The following is a 27,319-nucleotide window of genomic DNA, read 5'->3' on the forward strand; positions in this document are numbered from 1 at the left end:
TTATTATTATTATTATTATTATTATTATTATTATTTTTATTATTATTATTATTTTTTTTATTTATTATTTTTTTTTTTTTTATTTTTTTTATTTATTGTTATAATAATAATAATAATAATGATAATTATTATTATTATTATTATTATTATTATTATTATTATTATTATTATTATTTATTTTTTTTTATTATTATTTACTTATTTATTTATTTATTCTTACCGCAAATGGTGACACTCATGGAGAAATGTTTCAAGACAAAACCTGACATTGTCGTCAGAGAGAGAGAGAGAGTCTTCATAAGGCTGTTTACTGTGAACGTATAATTTATGCGAGACTGGTACAGCAAACACCCGATTACCAAGTAATAAGGCTAGATTCATTATACTATGTGCGCGTATGGCACAGCAACGCGTGACACGGCACAAATGACTGAATTTTGTTGTAAAACTTTGTCACAAAGCCAAGACAACAATGTCTTGGCTAAACAGCCATATGAAGACACACACTCTCTCTCTCTCTCTCTCTCTCTCTAATACTGTCATTCTTTGCCACAATCATTTAAAAGTCCTAAGATGTACGACTGCATGTTTTTTTTATTTTTTTTTTATTAGTATTATTAATTTGATGTTTTTTTTTTTTTATTATCGAACAACGATGCTGTATATCTTACAGTACACTTGGTAACGTATACAGGGCGTGCGGTGCTGCCGCCCGTGTCCTTGACACGTGAATTCCCCCAGGCTGCGCCTTGGTGGCTCAGATTAGGTCAGGTTAGGTCACTCAAGGGAAGTGATAACAACGTGGAGCATATACAACCAACGCCCCGTGTATCAAGTAAATTACGTTAGTCTGGATCTGTACATTTTTATTTTTATTTTTTTTTTTCGCGAAATAAAACCCAAAATATTATTTCACATCATGTTTATGTTGAAACGTAGCGACCACGTAATCAGTTTTTTTCAGACGCAAATACGAAATAGAAGCAAAAGAAATTTTTAGAATTCGGAAGTACCGTACAAAACAATGACAGTAGTGAAGCGAAGCAGCTTTGTGGTAGTCCATGTGGTTCATTCATCATTTTGCGCATAGCGACGTTTGAGTATAAGACCCAACATTGCAGCAGCCTTAAGGAATTCTAGCTAAGATCTGTTTAGTGACAGGACATAAACAAAAAAGAAAACAAGAAAATTATAGTGGCCAGATTAATCAGTATGTTATACTTCAAACCACCTGGAGGATTCCAAGCTCGCTCAGTCCCCGACGCCATAACACCTCAGCACTACAGCCAGCAGCCGGCGTCCAGCTAAGTGATTTCTTTTGTTGTGATTCCTGATGGTTAATTTAACTCAGTGCTTCCTGGCTTAGTAGTGTCTCTGTGAAGGGAAACTAGCTCAGCCCACCATTAAATATATGGACTTGACGACCCATAGGTTATTTTTAATGGTTAAATCCAAACCCACCTCACCTTTTACTATTTTCATGGGCTTAAGGCAAGAGTCATTACTCACATTGAAAGTTAGTATGTTAAATAATTCAAACTTTCAAAATTCTTCACACTTTAAAATGAAAGTGTAATTGAGTATGAGTCTTGATAATGAGGCGTGTATGCAGGTGGCTTAGGGTGGCAGATTTCGATGCTGACAAAGTAGAAGTAGCCCTGTGAAACTAGGAAAGGTAGTATTAATTATCTGGATATATGGGAAATTTTTTTTAGCAGGGAATTTATCTGTATTTAGTTTATTGACAGTATGTGTACTACTACATATATACTGTAATGTTGGATTTTTGGTGAGAATGATCACATGTAGACATACAGTACACATTCTGTTTGTCATTTTCTCTTCCACCTTGCACATCAGCATGGGGACGTGATGAGAAAGTGTTGTCTTAGGGTGGGAAAAGTAAACATGTAGTTTTCCCCAAAAGAATGTGTTAGAGCAAGGGGTTCACCAGAAGAGACAGACACTGCACAAGGATTGAACCATGACCTTCGATTTACCAGGTGAATGTGCTAACTGTAACACCATGGTTTCCTTTTGGTGACAACCCTTGAACCCTCATCTCCCCCTAAGGCCCCTTGCCAGGCCAATTTTGGGGAATGTGAATATAGATCCTACTTACTGCACCATGTTAGAGTAGAGTGTTCATCAGAAAAGGCAAACACACCACCAGGGGATCAAACTCGGGACTTTCCACTTGCCAGAATGTGCTAACTGTTACACCATGGTCACCTCAGTGACAATTCATTAAGAAATAGTAGGATTGCATTTCCACCTGATCACCTCCCCCAGCTCTTTGGTTTCCCAAAGCACTAAAATGCACAAATAGGTCATTTTTGCCCATTGTCTAAACATGCCTTGTGGCCAAATGCTGCTCAAAGTTGGTAACTTAACACTTACCATTATGTACATTATGGGATAAAACAACATTGGAAAAGATCAAGGGATAAAATAAGGACAGAAAACATTCAAACACACTTTTTTTTATATATTGTTAACCACTTGTGTCATGTTGCATGTTTAGTTGTGGATGAAGGAAACACAAATCTTTAACATAGACTCTTATTCTAGGAGGACAGGAGGAACTGTGGGTATAAAGGTAGCAAGTACAATCCAAGAGCGGGCATATGCTAAGCTACCCCGGTCATGACTGGCCTTGCTGGCAACCCACCTATGCATGGCTTCTCAGCCACACTAAAGTAGTCAGCTGACACAGACTCTGTGCAAGTGTGAACAGAACAGAAAGCTGGTGTAGTATCTGTTATTCCAGTGAGCCTAGTAATTAGTGGAAGAAAAGAAAATAAATGCATAATGTTCATGTAATCATAAACAAAATTATTATTAAGTCAGGTTCACTGCAATCACCAACAGCAATTTTATTTTCTATCATTAGCCAAAGAGAACTTACACAGCCCTGCTGTTGGCTATAGCTGACACTGCATTTGTCCACTGAGGGTCCACTGATGGCTTTATCTGACACCAACTTCTCTCTTTATTTACGTGGCTTGTATGGTAGTTAACGTTTTCCAGAATGGCCACGTGGTAGCTCTCTCTCTCTCTCTCTCTCTCTCTCTCTCTCTCTCTCTCTCTCTCTCTCTCTCTCTCTCTCTCTCTCTCTCTCTCTCTCTCTCTCTCTCTCTCTCTCTCTCTCTCTCTCTCTCTCTCTCTCTCTCTCTCTCTCTCTCTCTCTCTCTCTCTCTTTCAGAGAAAGAGATAGAGTGTCGTTTGACTCATGCCACACCCAGCTGCACACAAGGCAGTGGGAAGGCAAAAGTTGCATACACCTATATTCCTCACTTTGCCACAGCCAAAGCATTCACTCTATGAACTTCAGGTCTAATGCATATTCAAGAGGAAGAATAGATGAGGCTAGTGCTGTAAAGTTTTACGTGATAGGTTTAAGAAGAGATGCAAAATTAGGAGGTAAAAATGAACAATTTGGGGCAAAAAAATGAGAAATAGCAGTTCATCTACTCGACCCATGTGCTGTGGTGACAGAATCCAGGAATGTTTATACAATGTCTGACTGCCACTGCTCCACTCTGAATATGCCTCTGGACTCTCACCGTGAGTTCAATGAGTGAGAGTCATCTGGGGATGAGTGTGAGCCAACTCGGGATGAACTGGCTGAGATTGAAGTCCATCATGCTAGTGGTAATGAGGGAAGCCCACATGGTAATACCAGTGGATTGGTGGAATTAGCATTGTCATACCATGCCACAAATGGTTATTCCTATAAATCTTACACAGTTGTGCATGTATGTAGTCATAAAGATACAAACAACACTAAAGCAAGAATAATACAGTGTCAGATGAGGGAGGTTGGTAGCCAGGCCAGAGGATGAACTGCAGTGCACTCCATAACCATACCCCTTACTGGCAAAAATAAGCAATTTATCCTTAGTGTTGGATAATTTCTAATTGATTTCTGTAATAAGAAAAAAATCAATTGGGGCTCAGGATTGAGATGAAAAGCATGTGGCTTTATGGGTTAAAAATGACACTCATCATTTTACTCCATTTTCACTTGACATACCAAAATCTGTTATAGACATTTTCATTACTTCCACAATCTAAATCAACTGTGTGAATCGTTGATCATTGCCTTTCATCCAAGTCAATGTTGTTGCAGTTATTCCATCATGTAAGTCCTTTCTAATTCCATACTTACCAACCTTTCTTTTCTCAGATTCCTGAAAGATTCAGCCACTTTCTCTAATGCACAGCTGTCCTTCCTGGCTCACAGATTCCTTAGATCCAACCACTATCTCTCATGCACAGCTGTTCTTCCTAGCTCACCATCCATGCTTGCACATTAAAGTCAACATACTTAATCCATACACTGTACCTTAATTTTTTTGTTCTGTTTTCTACAATCCTCCTCTTGTGGATTGTCATCATCTGGGTATTTTTTACTCATTAAAATATTTATCTGCTGCATTTGTTTCATATTACACAAGGTAAAAGAAAAAAGCAGGGCTCATTTAGTTTTATTAAACATGATAAAGCTCTATTTTAAGTTACATGTGAGAATATAACAGAACAAGGAATGGGACTGGAACCAATTATGATGAAGCAGTGTAGGCATTAGTCCTATCAGCTGAGGTGGTGTTGGTGACAGTAGGAGGGCACACTCACAGCACAGAGCAATGGTGGGGCTTGGCCTCAACAGGGACTGATAAAGCATTAATTGCAAGATTAATTGCTTGCATAATGTTATCAGTCTATTTCAGGACACACCAAGTGTACCCCCTTTAGTGTTCATTTTAATTACAGATTCATCATACTGTTAAGGAAAAGCTTGGTATTGTCTAGATGGGATGGTTGTCTCAAATGGGTAGGTGTTCCCCTTGGCACACTGAGAAAAGTATTTCAGAAGCAGAATAAAAGGGTTGGAGAATTAAGTGTTTACCATCCTCCTCCTCTTAAATACTTCTGCCATTCTTTATACACTCTTCATATACAAACATGAATAATAGGTACAGTGACATAAATTGTAAATCCTCCAGCATACATTCCTCATTGGCACACTATACAAGAAATAATTCATTTCAGAAAAATTGCAATGTACAACAATTTTATTTTTCATGTGAGTGTATTTGTGCCCAGTGCAGCTTTAAGCTAACATTGACTGTCAAACAGCACATCTTGTGAGTAATTTGTAGCCTCAGCCAGGTTACTGGCAACTTTAATTTTTTTTCTTTTCCAGATAACAAATATAGGACAAGATTATGCAGGCGTGTCAATACCAGTGACCTCGGTGAATGATAATGGTAACATAAGTATGGTTAAAGAAAACTACCATCATAGCTGCTAGCACTGGGTGGCAGGAGATTGGTAACACCTGCCCAACTTCATCTCCATTTCTGGTACAAAAATACATGTTATATCTAAGGCTACATATGACTAATGTGAATCCTCAGGGGGCTATCTCTCAAGAATCAAACAGTTGAATGAAAGGTTTGTTGGTTACAATCACATAACAATCATGATCACAAGTATTTTGATGGCCCTTCTGGTCAAACATTTTGAGCTCAAAAACCAATTGATGTTCATATACTACATTCTATTTGAAATAGTTTTTACAGATGTACAATAAAAACAACAGATCTGAAGCTGCAGTCTTCAGTCATTATTCTTTCACTCCACATCTTCACTTCAGTCTCTTGTAACCTCCTTGGAGTTACAACACAAACAAATTGAACACCTACTGAGCAGCACAGTGCTTGCCATCTCCCTCCAGTGCCTACATGTACATCTCATGACACACCTTTATACTTTTTAACATATTACATATATATATATATATATATATATATATATATATATATATATATATATATATATATATATATATATATATATATATATATATGTATATTTTTTTTTTCAGTTAGCTCACTACCCCCTCACACTCTGGGCCGCTGTGATGGTTGTCAGAGCAGTCTTTGGTACAAGCCACATCAATCAACACCTCATCAGCTCTTAACTGGCTACACTTGCAGAAAACTTTTTTTGAGAAAGTAATTATACTATGAAGTGTGATTGGAATGTCTGACTTAAGAAAAATTATTTCCTTAAACTTTTACAAAATTAGGAACATCATATACTATGATTTTAAGAATACTTAGTCTGTAATGTGTTACTGTTGGTTGAAATGGTTAATATTCATAATTTCCATAATATGGATACTGGCAGCTGTATATTTCATCTTCCAATAATTTATAAAAATATATCAATATAACAGTATTTAAATTAAATACTCTATAGTAATTTACCATTATTTTGAACAGCCCTTTAATACTTAACAATTTTCAAACAAAATGTCCTATCCTGGAATGTGAATGTAGTGACTGTTTGAGATGCTTCAAGCTTTACATGTTTTGCTCAATCTATTCTGTCATGGAGGAGGAATAGATTGGCTTGTCCATTGTAGGTCGAAGCATTATGGAGCCCTCCACCCACAGGTTGGGCCGGTCCAGCATCTGCTCCCACAGCTTCACCTCCATCCCAGCTGCCTCCATCCATTCAACTGGCCGTCCTCCATGCTTGCCTGCGGCATACAATTGAGGTATGTGTAACTTTTATGAATACTCTTCTCCACTAGAGGAAGCAAGCTATTCACCTGCTAGGCGTTATTGTAACAGGTCTCCTGATTGGCTGCACCCTTCACTCATCCACAGTTTTCCTGTCACTCAATCTTCCCTCAGCATAATTTGTGTGTGTATCTTTGTCATAGCTCATCTTTTGTTCACGATAGACCATTGTACTTGGTATTGTTTTATTCAGTAATTATGGTATAGTTGTAAATGTGAATTTGCAAGGTAACTCTGAAATGTTTATAAGAGGGTTTATTTATCATTGTTATTTTAGCAGTCTTTAAATCAACACTGAAAGAAATAATTTTCACATAAGGATATGGCTCCTGAATGATGTGGTATAATTAGATCACTGATAAAAAATTATGCAAGTTAATAGTTTCCTGAGGATACATAAACAGATTTGCCAGAGTGGGTTTTCCCTGCCTCTGTCTGTCCAAGAAGAAATCTGTGAATGGTTGATCGTTGAGGCAGCCTGTATCCTGCTAGAGGCCTCGCCATTCTACATATTTTACTTTTCTTCACTATTTTGAATAATACATACTTATTCTTTCACCACTGGATACTAGAATGATGATGGATCATGAATGTTATTCAATTCAAAACAACTAAAGATTATATTAATACAAGGTATAATAAAAAATAACTTATGCCACTTTTTATTCTATATTTTGTTAACAATGTGGAGCACAAGAGTAAAAGGCACCACTTTAGGAAGAGATGTGCTGTGTGGACAACAGTCAATCACTGCAGAATGACAATTGTGCATCATCTGAGCATACCACTTAACTCATGAGTGATCCCAGATCATTGTATTGTCCAATAGTGAAAACAAGTATGTACTACCTAAAATAAGCAAATTACATTAAAATAAAAATAAAAAATATAAAAAAAAAAATGCAGAAGGGAGAGGCCTCTAAATGAGAGAGAGGCTGCCTCAAGTATCAGCCAGTCACAGATGTTCTTCCTGGGCAGAGAGAGGCAGGAAAACCCATTCATAATATACCACTCTAGCATATGAGCGTCCATGATATGCTTATGTAATGTTTTCCATGATCTGACCGTATTATATACATTTAGGAGACTTTACTTTGTGATGCAGTGATAATCTGTTCCAGTTATAGTTCAAAGACTGCCCCTAATAAAAATAAGGCATTGCAGAGCTGTATTGTAAATTATCATTTCCATCATGTTTAGTTTTTTTTTTATTTAAAAAAACTAAACAAGTATTAAGTATAAACAACATGTCTGACTTCCATAATTGTTGTCCAACAGTACCAATAAAAAATTGTCACTCTATAAAAAGGAGGAGATATGATAAAACTACATTGTTATACCATGGCAAATGTGAGTGAAAGAAAGTTGTATGTGAGTGAGGAGGAAAGACGCAGCCAATCATCTTCAATCCCTTCATGTGGTAATTTTACATATTCAGTGACAAGCTTATGTGAAAAAAAAAAAAAAAGTGAGATCTGGAAGAATATGAAGCACTCACCTTTGCCTAAGCTTAGCCTGCAGCCTCCCAGGAAATGTGAGGGTCCTAAGCGATCATGGTCCCACACTGAGAGCTCCAGTGCCCTCTCGGTCAGCTCCTGCAGGCTGGTGTCATCAAAGACTAGTGTGTGGTTCCAAGTGGGGTTCAGTGTCTTGCGACATACACTTGTCTTCTGCTTTGAGGCTTTCCCCTTTTCGGGAAGAAGCAGCCTGGAAATATAAGTGAGATTTTGTAAGGATTCATCCAAGTTAAAAAAGTTGGAATCCTACCTCTCTGTGTGTGCATGTTATGGGGAAGGATGTGTGTAAATGACATACTTATCCTGCCTCATTTCTCCCCCATCTTAACATAGGATTTACCTAACACTTCTGACTTCCTCCACTCTCTCTCTCCTCCCTCTTATTACTAGCACATGTACCCTGTAAGATACACTAAAGCCTCACATCACTACCTCTAAAAAAAATGACTTGCTTTTCCTAGTATTCACATATAATATCTGTCATAAACACACTATTTACAGAATGATTCACCACCCTAATTCCACCTTTATTCTCTGCAAGCAACAGTTTGTGATCCAAATTCATGCATAATAACCACAACCCACCCTACTCCATCCAGTTTCATCTTTGCAGTAATGCAGTTTGCCAATGCAGTGTGATAAATGTAGGGAAACCAAGCAAATTACTGCTAATGATTATTAGTTACATATTGGTTTCAAATCCATTTTATGAGCTTACCCTTTGCAGATGGGATCAGCAGTGCCATGAGGCCTCACTGCTGCCAGACTCTTTGCCTCCTTCACCAGCACATGTAGGGCACCTCGGGAGCGGCGTGCTTTCTTGCTGCTCACTGCATCAGGTGGCACAAACTTGAGGGCCAGGATGAGATCACCCCGGGGGCTGTAACTCAGCTCCTCCAAGGGTTCCATCTGCAATAGTTAATAAATTTGCCTAACTGTACTTAATGTTATGTATGTTAAGGTGATAAGCATAAAATGTCTTTTATAGTTATATGTAGTCAGTAAAATATGTAAATATATGATAAACTTGAAATCCTTTCCCTTATTAGAGGGTATAATTTACAGATATAATTTACAGGTTTTAACATTTTTCAACTCTCTGCAATACTAAGTATGCCAGAGTTATTGCCTTTGAGGCAAATGAACGATAAATCCAGTTAATAATTTAGTGAAGAATAAATCTTAAAGTCTGTTGTTCACATATAGCTGTGAATTAAACTACATAAAGCACCAAACTGCATATTTGCAATGTATCTTTTTTTAACCGACTACTGTACCTCTAATGTACATGAGAGAATCTTTATTATACAAGTGCTACTGCAAGATCCACTCACCCTGTCCTGCAAAGGATACCACTTGGGGGAGACGTCATCAAACACAGTGTCTGCCAGGCTGATGACTACCTCACCTAGGAAGTCATTGCGCCCAAACATGTCACTGTGCCACACAGAGACCCATAGTGTGCGGCTTTCCAGCTCACTCATGGTTGTGCTGAACTGAAACGCAGAAGCTAAATTTACTGAAAAGAACAGTGGTAGAACTAAGCTACTCTCTCTCTCTCTCTCTCTCTGTTGCAATCATATGATCATATGTAGCATCAGACCAACATCCAATGCAAAGGAGGGTAGCCAACACACACCCTCCTACAACCTTAGGAATATCTGGATTAATTTTAAGCTACCTACAACTCTACACTTAATTTCTTCATACAACTTTTTTGCTTCATTCTTTCAAAACTTCATATATCTATACTGCTCCTCTATTCAAGTGACATGCAAACCTCCTCAAGCAATTTCATATCGACAAGGCATAGTGAAGTCATGTGAGAAAGACTGAGGAAGAGAGAAAAAAAAAGGTAACAATGAAAAGCCTCACCTTCAGGATCTCCTCAAAGACAGGATTTAGTGTGTGCTTCTTCACCTTGGTCTTCCTCTTGCCACTCTTGGACTTGTCAGGGAGCAGGTACACTTTGACATACCTGAATTGGAAAAAATACACCCCATCAAGTAATACAATACAACAAACAGGCAGACTGGCAGAACAATAAATAAAATGAAAACCGCTTGCAAACCAGATCACTATTATTGGGGAAAAATAATGGGTGTGAGATGGAGCTAAAAAAAATAAATAAATAAATAAATAAAAATAATAAAAAATAATAATAATAAATAAATAATAAAACAGCTTTTTATGCCAGCCTTGGATGCTTCCTGGGAATGGAAAGGGGAAGGGTGGTGGTTAATCTATGACGTGCAACATTTAATGATAAATTCGTGAAGTATGAATAAAAAAGGGCAAAAATGGACAACTGGTTCATGAATAGTGCTGAACTGAGACTGCCATCAAGTGTATGATGGCTGTTGGGTGTATCAGCAGGTCTTCGTACACAGGCAAGCTTTTGGCAATAGCACTTGTTACCACTGCATGCATTTTCAATTATATAAGTTGAATTTTTCAACCCAGTTGTCCGTTTTACCTTGTTCCGTCTTAAATGATTCCTCTCCTTTAAAAGCAGCCCCCAAGCACCAAGGCTAAATAATTGATAATAATATTCATTAGTTTTAGTTGACTTTCACATAGACGAATGTAACAAATAGGCTGGAATTATTTGATTTATATAAATGTATGTGCCTGTCATTGTGAATGCCTCGGACTCTCAGCTTCTGCCTTTTATGGGTGTCCTCTAATGGACTTGTTCATTAATTACGTAATTATGTATTCATTACGCATGGTTGTCTCTCATCTGAGGAAGAAATCCCACAAGCACTCAATACCAATCTGATGGGCACAGAGCAACGCACCTTCACTACACCAAACGCTGAAGGGAGCCAATCAACTGTAATGACTAGTCACAAACAAAGACGTCCCTGTGGCCTTAGCAATGAACACCACACACACATCTAGGCCGTGTATAGTATACGTGAGAATATTAATGCAGCTTATGAAGATTATTTTAATTACCGTTTTTCAATATCTACCTAAATCGGTCATAGCAATGTATTTGTAGATTCCCTATATGAAGACAGACTACCAGACTTGATTTTCCAAGTTTAAGGAATAGCAGATTGGTAATTTACGAGTGTAACTACAAAAGCCGTGGCAGCCAATAACAGTTCAGAAAAAAAAAAAAAAATTTGCTAGGTTTAACAAGTTGCCGAATCAGCGCTCAACTATTAAACCCTAAGATGCAAATATCAAGAATATGGCAGCAGAAAGAGCAAGGTGTAGCCTGCTACCTGTACATTTATTGTATCAAATACTATTCAACTAAATAACAATAATGATTAAATACTTCAACATACAACAGTGCAGTACAGCCTGAGCCTTACCTAAAGTGCCGCCACCGTCACCTCACAAACCAAACCTCGGGATAAGAGTACACGACTGTGCAAGTCCACACACATGTTCGAAGCACCAGTTTGCCTCCGGTATTTCACGAACTGCTTCCTTCGCTTGAACCTTCATCGAACATTTCAGAAATTCATAATAAATACTTGAACATTCGAGGTGAAATTCTCCTGGCGATGCTCAATCGAAGGAAGAAATCCCAAATGTTCAAATGCTACTTACCGACGTTACATTGGCTGCACGTAGTAATATCCTGCCATGAATAATAGTATACGCAAAGTTGTGTATGATTAATACATTGGTAAATGAATGACACCATCTCATGTTCTGAAGCAATGCTGGAATGAACCACTGCCCCTATTACAGCGTACAACAAATGATCATCACATACGAAAACACTGTTGAAATACGGCTTTCTATTAAAAACTGCGGTTACAGCTGCTCCTCACATATCTCACCTGTCGCCGTCCGCCAAGGTGTTGTGTTGTGTTTATTACTATCTGGAAAGTGTGGGCGGCTTCTTCCTCCTAATGCTTTGAGGATGTTCAAGACTCACAATCAATGCCCGGAACACCGTTCATACTGATTTCTAAGTAGTTGTTGGCATGTGTGAGACGTGCTCTTTGCAAACTTCCCGCTATGTTCCGAACCCAAGTTTGGAGCATGTATGACCGGACTTTAAAGGCTACGAGAGAGAGAGAGAGAGAGAGAGAGAGAGACCACTAGCAGGTTGTATCGCACACGATAACGTTACACGGCAGCGATGAACGTTATCAGAAATGCCAGGATACATCTGGAGTTACGAAAACAAGAGGATTTAAAGGGGACAAACTGGAGAGAAACGGCTCAATTGACTACGATATAGATATGACTACGATATATATATATATATATATATATATATATATATATATATATATATATATATATATATATATATATATATATATATATATATATTTTTTTTTTTTTTTTTTTTTTTTTTTTTTCTAATTATAAAAATAACTTGCAAAGGCAGCGTCCTTGCTTAGTGTTACCACTACTTATTAAAACAAGTCTTTCCCTCCCAGTCTAGACAATAACTCAATATAATAATAATAATAATAATAATAATAATAATAATAATAATAATAATAATAATAATTCAGTTTCGGATCACAGTGCTGAGATTTTTATCAGCAGAGAGACGAGAAGAGAAACGTCTATAGTAAACTAGTAATCCGCACAGCATTGAAGGAGTCTTTGGTTGTTCACCTCGGGAAAGGTTCGCACAGTCCAATACCGCAGCACAGCACGGTATAGAATATATATATATATATATATATATATATATATATATATATATATATATATATATATATATATATATATATATATATATATATATATATATATATATATATATATATATATATATATATATATATATATATATATATTAATCACATTTACATCCTGCTTACATTTTGCTTCGTTAATGTGTGTGTGTGTTGTGGGGCTGATACTAACTGAAAGACATGCTTCAGTCAGATGCGCTGCAATGGCGTAATAACAAACTATTGTCTTGTTATTTCCCCCCCTCTCACAGAAACAGAAGTGTGAGGCGATCTACAGGTACCTAAGTCGTCTGTCGTACCTAAGTCGTCTGTCTGTCAATTCTTATTCAGCGATTTGTCGAGAGAAAGGTTACTTCGTTGTGGGGATTGATAAAGTGTCTCTTTTTATACAGAACATAATCTAAATACGTGCTTAAAGTGAGTAAGAGATCTGGTTTGAAGACAAGCTGTACTGTAACATATTAAATTGTATCCTTACATTTTTTATTCTCTCAGTCGAACCTATACACGTGCAAGTTTTAATTATCTCAAGCAGCTTCATTACCCAGAATAGTAAAGAGCAAAAAGAAATACTTCATGGAGGGTGTGATACGAAATGGTAGTTTCAATTAGTTAGATGAATGAACGAATGGTGTGCCTTACTGAACTATAAGGTTCGCTAAGATAACTGACTGCTCAGTTTATAATTTACTGACAAATTCAATAAATCTATGAGGATATTATGTTTATCTACTCTCAATATACGCAACATATACTTCATAACAACATAATTATGACTTACTATTTCAGTTACTATCAGAAACTTTAATAAAACCACCTCATTGCTAGAAAAATCGCATTCACTCGTATTCAGATCACTGGACTGAGTGTGTGATATTTTCTGCCTCACATGAAGCACAAACGTTCACTTCTTCGGTAATACAAATACCATGCTGCATTTTTCAAAGTGAATAATTATTTACGGATGATTCTTCCTCACTTGAAACCTTAGAGTATAGTAACAGTCGCTACCCAAGGCTAAAAGAACAACAGGTAAAGGTTCGCAGTAAATACTCGTCTACTAAAGCTTTATAGACTATCATGCTTGCTCTTCTATCCCTGCGTCACGCTACCGTACCGCACACTAGTGGACGCATGGTGTAGCCTACATGTTGAGAGAAAATACAGCTGAATACATTTACGTAGCTGATTTCTGAAAGCATATATTTATGCTCTTAAAGAAAAAGGAAATACTAGTTGCATTTCATATCTCCCTAGCGTGTACGCCCGTTCCCCTATGTAGATACTGTACCAAAATTTATGCCAAAATACAGAAATAACAGGGATACGAAAGCCTTTAATTTGACGAATTCTAACGAAGCCAAGTCTTACCTCGCCTCTCCCAGTCCTGGCACAGCGGCGGGCATGTCGTTCCCATGGCTGCATGCAAACAAATATTCAGATAAAACTACACCAACTCATCCCTTCCTCACACAATGGAGAACGTGTCATTCCCATGGCAGCGACCGTCCTAATAACCTTCATATACACAGACACGAAGACCAATAGAATAAAATGCAGAGAGAGAGAGAGAGAGAGAGAGAGAGAGAGAGAGAGAGAGAGAGAGAGAGAGAGAGAGAGAGAGAGGTGATATTATATAGAGCAACACTTTCATGGGATGTCCTTCACTGTTCGTCGTGTTACCAGTGAGGCGTGCAACCTTATCTGCTGTTGCCATCACGTATTATTGTAAGATGCAAATATACTTACTGCTGTTCCTGCTGCTGCTCGTCTGCATATTTTATGTAACACATCTAAGCAGGAACACCTTTACACACACACACACACACACACACACACACACACACACACACACACACAGTGCTGCTGCTCAGTGAGGACATGGACTAGTGAGCGAGCAGTTGGTGTCCTCCCCGACAAAGAGGGCAGAATGTGTGAAGGATGTCTTACCCATAGATCCATCAAGAGCTCTAAGGGAAGAGCCCGGGAAGATACAGCTGGCAGCCACGAGACCTGTATGTGATTTCCAAGACCAAGGTAATCACACACACACACACACACACACACACACACACACACACACACACACACACACACACACACACACCAAAATGTAACAATATTTTCCCCACACGCAAGTAAAATTTAACTGTAATCACTAAATACTCTGGGAGCCCATGAGCTCCTTCCTGACACAAATAAACTGAATTTCACATGTTGCCAGATGAATTTTGCATTTTTCTTTGACTGGGGTTAAAGTATTATGCAAAAGAAAATGTTAATATGTATCCACGTGGGCGGTGCACTGGAATAATTACACACTATGCAGGAGAGAAATTAATGAAGCAAATCATGACTATCCTGCATTTTTCTCCTTTCTTCATTCTCCTTGTTTTAAACGTTTGCCTTTACCTGATACTATACGTAATTAACATTTCTTTAATAATATACGTAATGCAATGTCATAAAATAACACAGCCTTGGAATAAAAATAATAAAAATCTCTTGCTGTTTTATGTCTCGAACTTTCGTCTTCCTGTGGCAAGTGTTTTCCTGATACCATTAATTAACACAGTAGTACGTAGTGTAGTGAAATCAAACAGTCAAACCAGAATCTGAAAGTCCGTTGTTGTTAGTTTTAAATCCCTTGTAATTCCCTGTAACTCTTGTCTTCATAAGTAGCAAGTGTTTAAGTTAATGTAGCGTAATGAAATCAAACAGGCACAGAATGGTTTACAGCTCTACTGATGGTTGAAATCCCTCATAATCCCTTGTAATTTTCATCCCTCCCTGCTCCTCGTCCTCTTCAGAACACCACTCCTTCCTCAAGCCACTCTACCTTCTCCACAGCGATAGTCACACACAAGGGAGCAAGCCTTGCACACCAGACATGCACCTCCAGCCACCGCCGTCACGCACCTCATTTCCCCCTCCGGCACGCACACACACTGCAACCTCCCTTCTGCATTCTCCTACATCCCTCGCTCTCCAAACAGCGGCGTACGATAAACTGCAAAATACCACCCGTCTGTACCCCGCCTCGCTATCGTCAGTAGATGGGGTAGTGAGTGCAAGCCCGTGACAGCGAGGAGCCGCCTGAAGCTGCTCCCCGCACGCCACTGCCTCAAGAACAGCGTAACCAGACTACCACGACATTGCACTATTTCGGGTATGTGTGTGTGTGTGTGTGTGTGTGTGTGTGTGTGTGTGTGTGTGTGTTGCCAGTACCCTTCCACAAATCCAGAGGCCCGTGAGGAAATGATACGCGGGCGCACACACACACAGCTGAGAGAGAGAGAGAGAGAGAGAGAGAGAGAGAGAGAGAGAGAGAGAGAGAGAGAGAGAGAGAGAGAGAGAGAGAGAGAGAGAGAGAGAATTATACCTGTTGTTAAGTTAATCTTTATCTAAATCCGCGCTTTTGTCTGTTAACGCCCTCTTTCTCTCTCTGCGTACACACATACCTACATACATGTATACATACATAGCTACATCTGTAAAGACATGAAGAAGAAGAAAAGCTGGCAAAAGAAAGAACAAAGGAAATAGATTCAAAGATAGATAGATAAACAGATAGACAGCTAGATAGACAGATATGCAGAACAAAGTGAAACCAGTTAAGTCAGATGACTGTTGGCTTTAGAGGACAGGAGAGGACAGGACAGGGCAAGACGAGACGGAATAAAGCAGGGGAGGGAAGGACAGGGCAGGGGAGGTCGGACAAAGCCGCTCCATGTACTGTGCGCTCAGGAATCATCGACTTCTGAGATGATTAGTGACGGGCCAACGAGTGACTCTCCCTGATCCTCTCTCCCTTCCCCACCCCCCTCGCACCAGGAACGTAATCACAAAGGCCTCGCGTGTAGGAAGGAAGTGTCGTGTGCACCGCCCATCGCTCCCCACGCCCACACTCTTTCCGAGCCCGTGCCCCTCCCGCCCACACCACACCCGCTCTACCTCCCCGCCATTCTTCAGGGCCTCGCATGCCTCTCCATCATGCTTCTCTGCCATCTCTCTTGTCCTACTCTTTTTTTTTTGTTCCCGCTTTTCTTCTTCCTCCTCTTTCTCTTCCATCTCGTCGTCCTCATCTTTTTTATCTTTCTCCTCTTTTTGTTGCTTCCTCCTCCTCTTCTTTTTTTCCCATTTCGCCCACTCTCCTCGTCCTCTTCCTCTTTCTCTTTTATCGCCTCCTCATCTCCATCTTTCTCTTCTTACCTTTCGCCCATTCTCCTCTTCCTCTTCTATCTCCTCCTCATCTCCTTCATCTTTCTCTTCTTCCGCTTCTTCCTTCACTTCTTTTTTTTTTCTCCCTCCTCTTCCTTTTCCTCCTCGTCTTCCTAGTCTTCTTCCTTCTGCTCTTCCTCAGCCAACCAACCACCTCCATTTCCTTTTCTTAATCTTCTTCCTCTTTCTCCTTTGTCCATTGCTTTAAATTTTCTGACGTGTCTCTTCTTTGTTTCTGTGTTTAAATACTAATTTCTCAATCTCCCATTTATTTATTTATTTTGCCTTCAGTCCTTCCGCCTCTTTCTGCTTCTTATTCCTAGTGTCATCCGTTTACTCCCGTTACTTTTATAGCCTTCCATTCTCTTCTTCACTTGCCTGCATTGTAATTTTTCTCTCCACTTTCCTATCTCCCCCTCTCCCTCTGCACCTCCGCCGTCACCCCGCGCCAGGAGGAGTGGCGGGCGGGGAGCGAAGTGTGTGCATCACGGCGTCACCTTCCTCAGTAATCTAGGTGGCACTGTCCAGCAGATTATGGCAACACGCGAGCCGTAATTGAGAATTGTGAAATTATGGCTGAGAGATTAATGTGCATACTGGACGTGGAGAATGGATGGAAGACAGAGGGAAGTCCTGACGGGTGAAACCTCGCTGACATACATACACACACCCAAGCAAGTATACACCCACCCACCCACCAACCCCACACACACACACACTGATACGCGGGCAGTACAGGTAACAATCCGGTATTAAGACAAAGGCAATTACAGAGCACAAGTGAAGCGGCCTCGCGTATACAACCTGGCTGACGTCACCTCGCGGCTGGTGGTGACAGGTGACGAGGGAGGGGTCGCTTACCTCCCTCACTCGCCCCTTCTCTTATTTCCTGTACGGTTAACTTCATAAAATTTATCTTCTTCAACTTTTCTTTTTTACTGGTGAATGCAGTATTCCCAGGTATCTCGAAGGTGACACTAAGCGATGCCTGGCCAAAGCAAATGAAGGAAACGCCGAGTTAAAGTGGACGCGACAAGTAATTAAGTGAAGCGCTTCTGGACCATCAATGAATGCAGGCCACGCTCCGGCGGACTCAGGGTTTCTCAAATTTTTACGTCTGTCTTCATTTTCTTCCACCACCCACGCACATTTTTATACTCCTCCACTTATCTTCATCATGGCCGTTTTCTTTTCCACATGACGTCTCTCCGTTACTTCTTTTTAAACTTCTCGTCTTAACCTTTTGACTGGTAATGGCAGTGTACCATTCACTGCTCAACTTGAATAACCTTAGATAATTTTACTGATAACTACATGCACAAAATAAATAAATAAATAAATAAATAATAAATAAATAAAAATAAAAATAAATAAATAAATAAACTACTCATTTACTCATTTTGGTATCACTGGTGTTTTCTTCCACAGTTTCACTCTTAACTTGCATAACATTTCATCAAGCGTGACAAGCCATAACAGTGAAAGGATTGATTGTAGCCTTGACATTCATTAATTTCTTATCAATCCATATCATTCCTAATATTCCCTTTCCTTATCCTCGCCTCGTGTTCGCTGGCACACCTGTACTTCTCTGCAGCCATTCATGTTTATTTACGGCGTGTACATCGATCTCACTCACCTGTTCTCTTTTCCTTCCCATTTTGCCCCTCAGCCACTCACACTCACACCTCTTGCACCGACATGACCCTTTCTCTCTTTCCCACTTTGCCATTTCTAAATCCCCCTTCCCAGCCGTAGTCACGCTCACTACCAGTTGAGCACTACCTCCCAACCTTCGCCAACTCTTCCCCTGGGTGTAATACTTACGGGTCGGAGCGGTTCCTCTTGGTATCAACGGCTGCCAGGTCGCGACACTGTGCCACGTGGACCTCGAGCTGGCCCTCCTTGTAGTTGTACTGGAGGCCCAGCTCGATCTCTCCTCTAATGATGACAGTGCCGTAGCGACCCTCTGCACCCGCGGAACACACCGACGCCATGCTCTCACTCCGCGACTGTGGAAGGAGAACAAGAGGCGTGAGTAGGGAAGGGAGGGAATGAAGTGAGGATGAGGAGGCAGCTAGACGTGAGGATTCGAGGAAGGGAAGGGGATGAAGTGTTGGCGTTGTGTGGAGCATGAACGATGAACTGCTGTGAAGGGAAGGCGGGATGACCCACGAGGAAAGGTTAATACCACAGAAGAAAAAATGGAAAGGAAGGGAAAAGAAGGTACTCGTTTTAGCCTGCCTTATTTGTATACCGGAAATGAAAACATTCATACACCTAATTAATAAAACATCTCACATTTTGCCAAACAAAACATTTATCTCTCCTTTGTATTCTCGGTATGTGTTACCCGTGAAGCCTTGCTCATTACGTTAAATACAATGAGCCTTGGCTTCTAAATCCCAGCCGTGCAGGGCGTCACCTCACATCCCGTAATTCATACATTCAAACATTTCCCATTAGAAGCAATTTCCCTTAAAGGGCACGTCCCCTACGGCAGCCCCGCCTGCACCCGGCACGCGGTGTGACTCGCCCACAGGTTATGAGAGGCTAATGCGTTTCACTATAGCGCGTGTACCGTGTGTCAACAAGCGGTGGCCGCGACTCTCGAGGCATTCCACACGCCAGGATGGCCAGGAACACGACGCTCCCTGGGCGTTCCCACACTGGTCAGGCTTAGGGATGATGTAAAGCCGCTCAGGTCCAACACATTTCCTTTCAGATCGATGGCAGTTTTCCTGGAAGATATGGCACCACTTTCCTGGACGTCATTACCACGCAATACACATCGCGTCTTGGGAAACACACATTTGTGGACAAAGTGAGTCAAGAAAGACTGCAACAAAGCAAAATTTAATTTCAGCTTTGGTGCTTTTCTATTCAACGAAATGAGTCAACCTTCATTAAAATTCCTTCGACGCTGCATAGCGCGATATTGTTTGGCCTATAACTAAATTAATGATATACTGCAAAGCACCAAAAAACACAAAACTAAACTGCATAATAAATTTCACGCATTTTGTTCCGAGGCTTGATTCTCATCATTGTGAGTGTGTGTGTGTCTCGGGGCACGGTAAGTGCTTCCGCGTACACAACTCCTTCACCTTCACTGACAATCCATCTTGTTACACCTTCTATTGTTGGCAGTGCGGGGTGCCCTGTGAAAGCGTGAGGAGGAGGTGTGAGAAAAAAAAACTTGTGTAGGTTCCGGGGCAAGGCGTGCAGTTCTTAAGATATACAGACGCCATGACTGACAACAACCCTTTATTAAATAAGAGAATATGCATATCTAAATCCCTGAGTGAGTGTCTCCACTGTGCCCCCTGCGTATTGCAACACGTAAGATCATTACGCTCTCGTGACGGGTAACACTTCGCACTACGTAAACTGCCTTACACTGCACGGCCCCTTAACTCTGCAGGGTCGCCTCCAGGATTAATGAAGTGCTGGCTTATTTGATCCCTGATCCAGAGTGAATCGATATTCAGTTTGTGCGATTTCAGTGAGCACTCAGAAAGTGAAATGTTGCGCTATACTTATATATGAGGTGACACGCACATTCACCCACCCACCCACACACACTCAAACCCACCTACACACACACACACACACACACACACACACACACACACACACACACTCAAAGTCTAATTTCCGTATTTACAACTTACATAGAAAGTTGAAGAAGCACTACATCATTATTACCACCACCACCACCACCACCATCATGACATCACCATCACCATCACAGTCATACAAAGACAATAGTTCACACTCTCGTCCCTCTTCCCTGTACCCGCTCTTCCCTTCACCACCATGCCCAATGGAGAGATCCCAACGACACACTGAAGGCAATCGACGGTAAGACCCACTACGCGCACGGTCCCCGCACAGGAATGAACGCCTGCACAGATAAACTCCCCTAGCTACTGACGAAGTGAAGACGTGATAAGATATGTAGAGAAACTTCACTGACTTCGAATTTTTGCCCATAACATTGCAATTTCATGAAGGGAAGATGGATGGGTGCATGGGTGGATGGATGGATTGATTTGAAACACCGCAAGAATGACGAGTAACTGAATAATGTTGAATGACGCAATATTATCTTTTAGTTTCACGCTTGTTTTGATATTTTCATGCATTTCGCTGCTGCCGCTAAATATGAGCGGTGATACATTACGCGGGATGAAGCAGCGATGATGCCGTTCTCGCTCGTGTGCTGAAATACAAGGTCATTATGCCGCCTGTAAAGCACAAAACATGATGATGGTAAACCGAATGAGTATCTAACGGTGTGTTCTTTGTACTTATTGCTGTTTTTAATACCAATGCTACTTCTACTACTACTACTACTATCACTACAGCAACAACAACAAAACTACAACTACTACTACCACCACCACCATTTACTAACACTACTTCTACCTACCAGCACCACTTCTATCACAATCACTACTACTAAAATACAACCAGCTGGAATGTTATTTTTTTTCTCTGTTGGTAATGAAAGCAAATACTGGAGTTTCTACGTAATCATCACCACAATGAGAGAGTGGAGTTGGCGTCACGCGAGGGATTGTGTCGGAGGGGTACACGCTGGGACGCTGCGTCGACACACCCACGCTCCGACCTCGCCCCTTCTCTCCCTGGGTTGTTTCCACGCGAGCCTCCACGCAGGAATCCTACCATGGCATCGAGTTAACAGACTGTGAGGCGTGGAAATGTACAGGCGATCGAACACACGCATCGGTTTATGCCGCAGCGAGCCGGGATGGGATAGAAAAGTGAAACACACATAAAAACAAGACTACGTGGAATATGAATGATTCACATGTGCTTCGCCTGCAGGGCAAAGTAAATATTTTCCTTACCGCGCTTCAAGACTAAGAGATTGAGGTGCATCTGTCGCGATAAGACAATGGAGTGAAGTCAGTTTTGCGGATATTTTCAAGCGTAAAGTCAAGTCGTCAGTAGAGTTATAAAAAAAAATAATAATAATAATAAATAAATAAATAAATAAGGTGAATAAATAAATAAAGAAAAATGCCTTCAGTAAAGTTTCCATAACGCAAAATAAGGCATCAAATTTCCATTTTCAAAACCTAGCAGGTGCCACGGAAAAATTGAGGAAGTAAGTAAACGTCATGTAAAAATCGACACTAGAATGAAAAGCCATTTTAGTCCCGTAATTATTCATGCATTTGTGATTGGAAAAAAACTGCATTCATTAACCTTTTAAGCTCTCTCTCTCTCTCTCTCTCTCTCTCTCTCTCTCTCTCTCTCTCTCTCTCTCTCTCTCTCTCTCTCTCTCTCTCTCTCTCTCACGGCAGACCACTGCTAAGTCACCATCACCATTTCTACTACAACCACCACTACTACTATTACTACCAACACCGCCACCATCACTACTACAACTACTACTAAAAATTTCCAGATAGAATTCACGCTCTTCATAAACACACACACACACACACACACACACACACACACACACACACACCGCCGTACAAAGGAGATCTCAGAAGAAACAATTGACAATGAACACAAGAATAAAAACGCGACCACAGGAAACGAAGATGCACACACGAGGCGGAAAACTCTCGCACAATATATACGTGGGGCGAAGAATCCCGCGAGATCCCTTCAAAGAATTCTCGAATCTTTTCCCGCGGGATGGCGTGCCGGAGGGTCGGCCGCGGGACACCACCAGAGATTGAAAAATTGAAAAGTTTGAAACTCCCTCCGACAAACTGTGAAGGAGAGGTGTGGACTGGAAGGAAAGGGGACAGGTGGGCCGCACTCACCACCCCGCGGCCTTAGTGCATTTCCTCGTCCTTCATACCCGGGGCGGTGTGTGTTGCCTGTGTGTGTTGACTGTGTGCTGGCGAGTCATCTCACGCAGGTTTCCTAACTTCACGAAATACTTTCCTTGCATCAGGTGTGGTGGTAATAATAATAGAACTACCAACACCAGCACCATGTCACTACTACTACTACTACTACTACTACTACTACCACCACACCACCACTACCACTTCCGGATACTACAACCACACCCCGTAACTACAACCTCTACCACTCCTACTATTACCATTACCGCACCACTACAACTACCACCACCATAACAACCACCACCACTACAACCATTACCACCACTACTTTTGCTACTACTACCATTCAATCCTCAGTTCATCTAATACACAAAGTTAAAACCCTGAATACAAGACAAAGGAAAGTCACAAAAAGACATCATCCAAAAACATTTAAACGGTCTCTCTACTTTCCCCAAACTCGTCTTCCAACACGCACAGGTAACAGCTCAGTCCTGTCACGACAATAACAACAGTAACAAGAGCAACAGCAGCTGAGACTCAAATTCCCTTCTGGTTCTCCTCCTAACAACTAATAACGCTGAACTCGTAAAATATGCTAGTTGTAATATTCAGAGACATAAGTTCTTGACAGGCATTCCTTCATATGATTTTTGGTCTATTATTATCATTATTATTATTATTATTATTATTATTATTACCATCGTTATCTGTACTCTTAAGATGTTTGAATTAATTCCCAACACCTCTCATAGTTTCGACCTTTTCTCATAACGTACCAAGTCCTCCTATCTCCACGCATTCCAAGTCCCTATTTTCCGCTTCCTTGCCTCCAACATTCCAGCTCCACACGCCCACACTCGCCAGCCAGCTTCGCACCCTCAGGACCTGCGGAGGTCACGGAGGACAGGAGCGGGAAAAGGAATTACTTAGAAATTTACGGGAGGCCGGAGAGCTGCGAGAGAGAGGACAGGAAAAGTTTAGCAGCGCAGGGAGCAACACCAGCAAGAGGGAATCACTAAAAGGCCCACGAATAAGAGAACTGAGAGATGCTGTTTCGTGCCTGGGGACGTGGGGAAAGCCAAGGGACAAAACAAGATTTACTCTCCTCTGCACTAAAAACAGACGGCGGTGAGGCGAGGTACACACATCCAAGACAACGCCACCAGATGAAGTAACACGATTACATCAGGCAATCTCCGTTTCGCAGGCAAGACGCCATGAAAGAGGGGAAAATAATGTACACGCGTCCCCGCAGCACTGGACCATATTATAAAACACTTTTGTCCCGCACCTCCACTACTTTCAGAAGGCTTTACTTGAAGATACACAGGATTTTAAGTGCTTTTATGGTTCCAGTGACATTAACAAGATTTCTACATTACTAAAAAGAGAAACAGTCTTGAGAACCTAGCTAATCATCTCTGTGACCTTTGAGAAATCATGGTGAGATTGCAAAGCGTTTCTGAATATGGGCTACTGTGTTGAGGTACGGAGAGAAGCGAGACGCGGCAAGGATCTCTCTCCCTCGTATTGTGTGGAATGAACCGAAGCGAGAGCACTGCCTAGCGTTTTACGGCGTATTCAACCACGGGATTTGCAATTTCTCTTTGAAGTTACGAAACAAAACTTGAGGGGGGAAGAAAATGATGACTGCCTTCAGTATGCTCGCCGGTAACACAAACACACACCACACACACACACACACACACACACACGGGCGCGCGCACGACTACTACCTTGCTCAAAAAAACCCACAAACCAATTTCACAACGCTTTCTCTCGGGGATCGAAGTAATAAAGGAAGGACAAGCACCTTTGCCTTGAAAATAAAGAAAAGCAAGACATTATAAACGCATCAGTACATTGCCAATGTGAACTTAAGACACCGAAACTCTCACACAGCAGATCCTGGACCGCGAGGAATGGGCAGAGTCAAGCAAGGTGAGGCGGGCGGGCGGGAATCTTTCAGAACCATTCATCCAAACCTTAAACCTTACCAGTGCCGATATAAAGGCAAAAGACAAACACACATGTAAGAGACTGTAAGGAGAGAGAGCTGGGAAGGATCAAGAGACATATAACTTACATGGTGGGGAAACTGAGGCAGGAAAACACGATATGGATGGGGAAAGATACACAGGAGGAGGATATCAAGTGATGGACGGTTATTAGGTGGATGGGGTGATGGAAGGACGTGTCTGGATTGCATTATGAAACATTGTATTGATTTATGCAAGAAAGGGGAAAGAATATGAGAGAGAGAGAGAGAGAGAGAGAGAGAGAGAGAGAGAGAGAGAGAGAGAGAGAGAGAGAGAGAGAGAGAGAATATTCCTGCATAAAAAAGAATAACAGTCTTTCTCATACTTTCCAAAACAAGATCCCTACACATCAAGAACTAGAAAAGTAATATACATCAAGAACTATAAAGGTAAAGTAGCAGCAGTAGTAGTAGTAGTAGTAGTAGTAATAGTAGTAATGGTAGTGATGTAGTAATACTGATAATGGTGGTGGTGGTGGTAGTAGTAGTAGTAGTAGAGGTAGCAGTAGTAGTTGCTTTGGTAGTAGTAATGGTAGTAATGATATGATATTAATTTAATTACAGTAGTAGTAGTAGTAGTAGTAGTAGTAGCTTTCATAATAGTAGTGGTAGTAGTGATGATAATGGTGGTGGTGGTGGTGGTAGTAGTAGTAGTAGTAGTAGTAGTAGTAGTAGTAGTAGTGGAACCATAAATGCAATAGTGCAGATGCGACCATGAGTAATAATTATAATAGTAGTAGTATAGTAGTAGTAGTAGTAGTAGTAGTAGTAGTAGTAGTAGTAGTAGCGGTAGTAGTAGTAGTAGTAGTAGTAGTAGTAGTAGTAGTAGTAGTAGTAGCGGTAGTAGTAGTAGTGGTAGTAGTAGTAGTAGTAGTAGTAGTAGTAGTAGTAGTAGTAGTAGTAGTAGTAGTAGTAGTGGTGGTGGTAGTCAGTGCAGCAGACGAGCAGCATTCATTAGCAGTGTCTGTAATGAGTAACAGAGACAGCATCAGCATGGCAAGAAGCAGTGGCCGGGATGAGGGTGAGGCGGAGAGCAGGCGAGGATGACTTACAGTGGCCGGCGGCTGGGGACTGACGCAGCGGCGAGGAGGGCGAGGCCAGGGAGGGAAGGCGCCGACCTGAGGCTGACACCCCCGCGTCGGCCGGCGAGCGCATACACACGATCACTCACACACACACACACACACACACACACACACACAGCACAAACATACACACACCGTCGCGTCTCGTGTTAGTCCAAGGAACTTTAGTTTGAATCAAGACGAAGTCAATGAAAAGGTAGAGTCCAAGATTTGTCTGGACCCGACACTCGTCTAGTACACAAACAGGTAACTACTTTGTTATTACTACCGTTATTGTACACAGTTAGCTTACACCAGACTGCTGCTGTTATCCTTCCCTTCCTCCTCCCAATAGGAAGAGGAACACTGCTTTTTTTTTGTATGTATGTATTATGTTTGGATTAGGTGATGATTAGAGTGCCTGGTTATTACGTTATTACGATCACAACACACAGAAGGCAAGTCTGTCTTTAGTCTAAGTGTGTCTCCGTTGTTGATGATGTTGTTGTTGTTGTTGTTGTTACCTTGGACGCAACACCTGCACACGAGAGGCAGCCTGCTCACGCCGCCGCGGGGGTGGGTGGGGGTGGCGGGCCCAGCAGGGTGTGGGGGAAGGGAGGACGGGGCAGGGGGAGATTAATACACAGAAATAATATAGAAAATAAGCAAAAGCACCAGTAGCAACACATGTGATGGCGCCCAAGCAGGCAGATGTCCGTGAAAACACACCTAAGAAAGCATGAATAAATATGTTAAGGCCCAACATCGTCGTGGAGGGGAGTGGTGGTTACGGCCGTCATTACTAAGCTATGCTGTGACGAGTTAGCGAGAGGGACGTGAGAGGAGGGGAGCGGGAGGAGGTGAGAGGAGAGGACGGGGAGCGGAGGCTATGCTCGAAACCCCGCGGTGAAACTTCGCTAGAGGAAAACAGAAGAAAAAGTGTCAAGAACAAAAGATGATCAATTAAAAACACAAGAAATAAAAAAAGTAAATAGATAATGTGACGACATTAAAACAATGTGACAATCAATGTAAATGAAGAAAACAAGGTGACATAAATCCTGCAGCTGTGTGGAGGCGATGGAAAAAGGAACATTCATAATTGGGAAAAAAGCAGTACTTAATGTTTTGCAGCAATGTGTGACAGGAAATTGCTGGAATGAGACTGAATAATATAATTTGAGGCAACAGGAAATGGAGGACTGAGTGAGGGAAGACAAGACAGGTTAAGTGACATGACGGAACAACAGAGGGTGTGTGTCACACTCAGCAATGACATCAGGATTACGGACAGGGAGAGAAAAGCAAATTGATGTTTTTGCGCTCGTGAAAAAAATATGAAATAATCAATGAAAAAT

The 27,319-nt window shown here is 41.1% G+C and overlaps 1 protein-coding gene across 6 annotated transcripts in view; it reads right to left on the reverse strand.

Moving 5' to 3' along the window:
• Nucleotides 1–4,478: 4,478 nt before the first annotated feature.
• Nucleotides 4,479–27,319, reverse strand: part of LOC135102404 (uncharacterized) — a 198,364-nt gene continuing 175,523 nt past the window's right edge. For 3 of the 6 annotated variants that reach the window (XM_064007653.1, XM_064007631.1, XM_064007643.1), the window contains 6 exons: nucleotides 18,847–19,031; nucleotides 9,989–10,091; nucleotides 9,448–9,609; nucleotides 8,832–9,022; nucleotides 8,095–8,303; nucleotides 4,479–6,553 (listed from right to left, as the gene is read on the reverse strand). In XM_064007653.1, coding sequence (XP_063863723.1) covers nucleotides 6,393–6,553; nucleotides 8,095–8,303; nucleotides 8,832–9,022; nucleotides 9,448–9,609; nucleotides 9,989–10,091; nucleotides 18,847–19,031 — 1,011 coding nt within the window. In that variant the 3' untranslated portion in view covers nucleotides 4,479–6,392. The other 3 variants (XM_064007673.1, XM_064007664.1, XM_064007682.1) reach the window with 3 other exon arrangements.

Source organism: Scylla paramamosain, chromosome 1 (assembly GCF_035594125.1).
Source record: "Scylla paramamosain isolate STU-SP2022 chromosome 1, ASM3559412v1, whole genome shotgun sequence".
NCBI classification, from domain to species: Eukaryota; Metazoa; Arthropoda; class Malacostraca; order Decapoda; family Portunidae; genus Scylla; species Scylla paramamosain.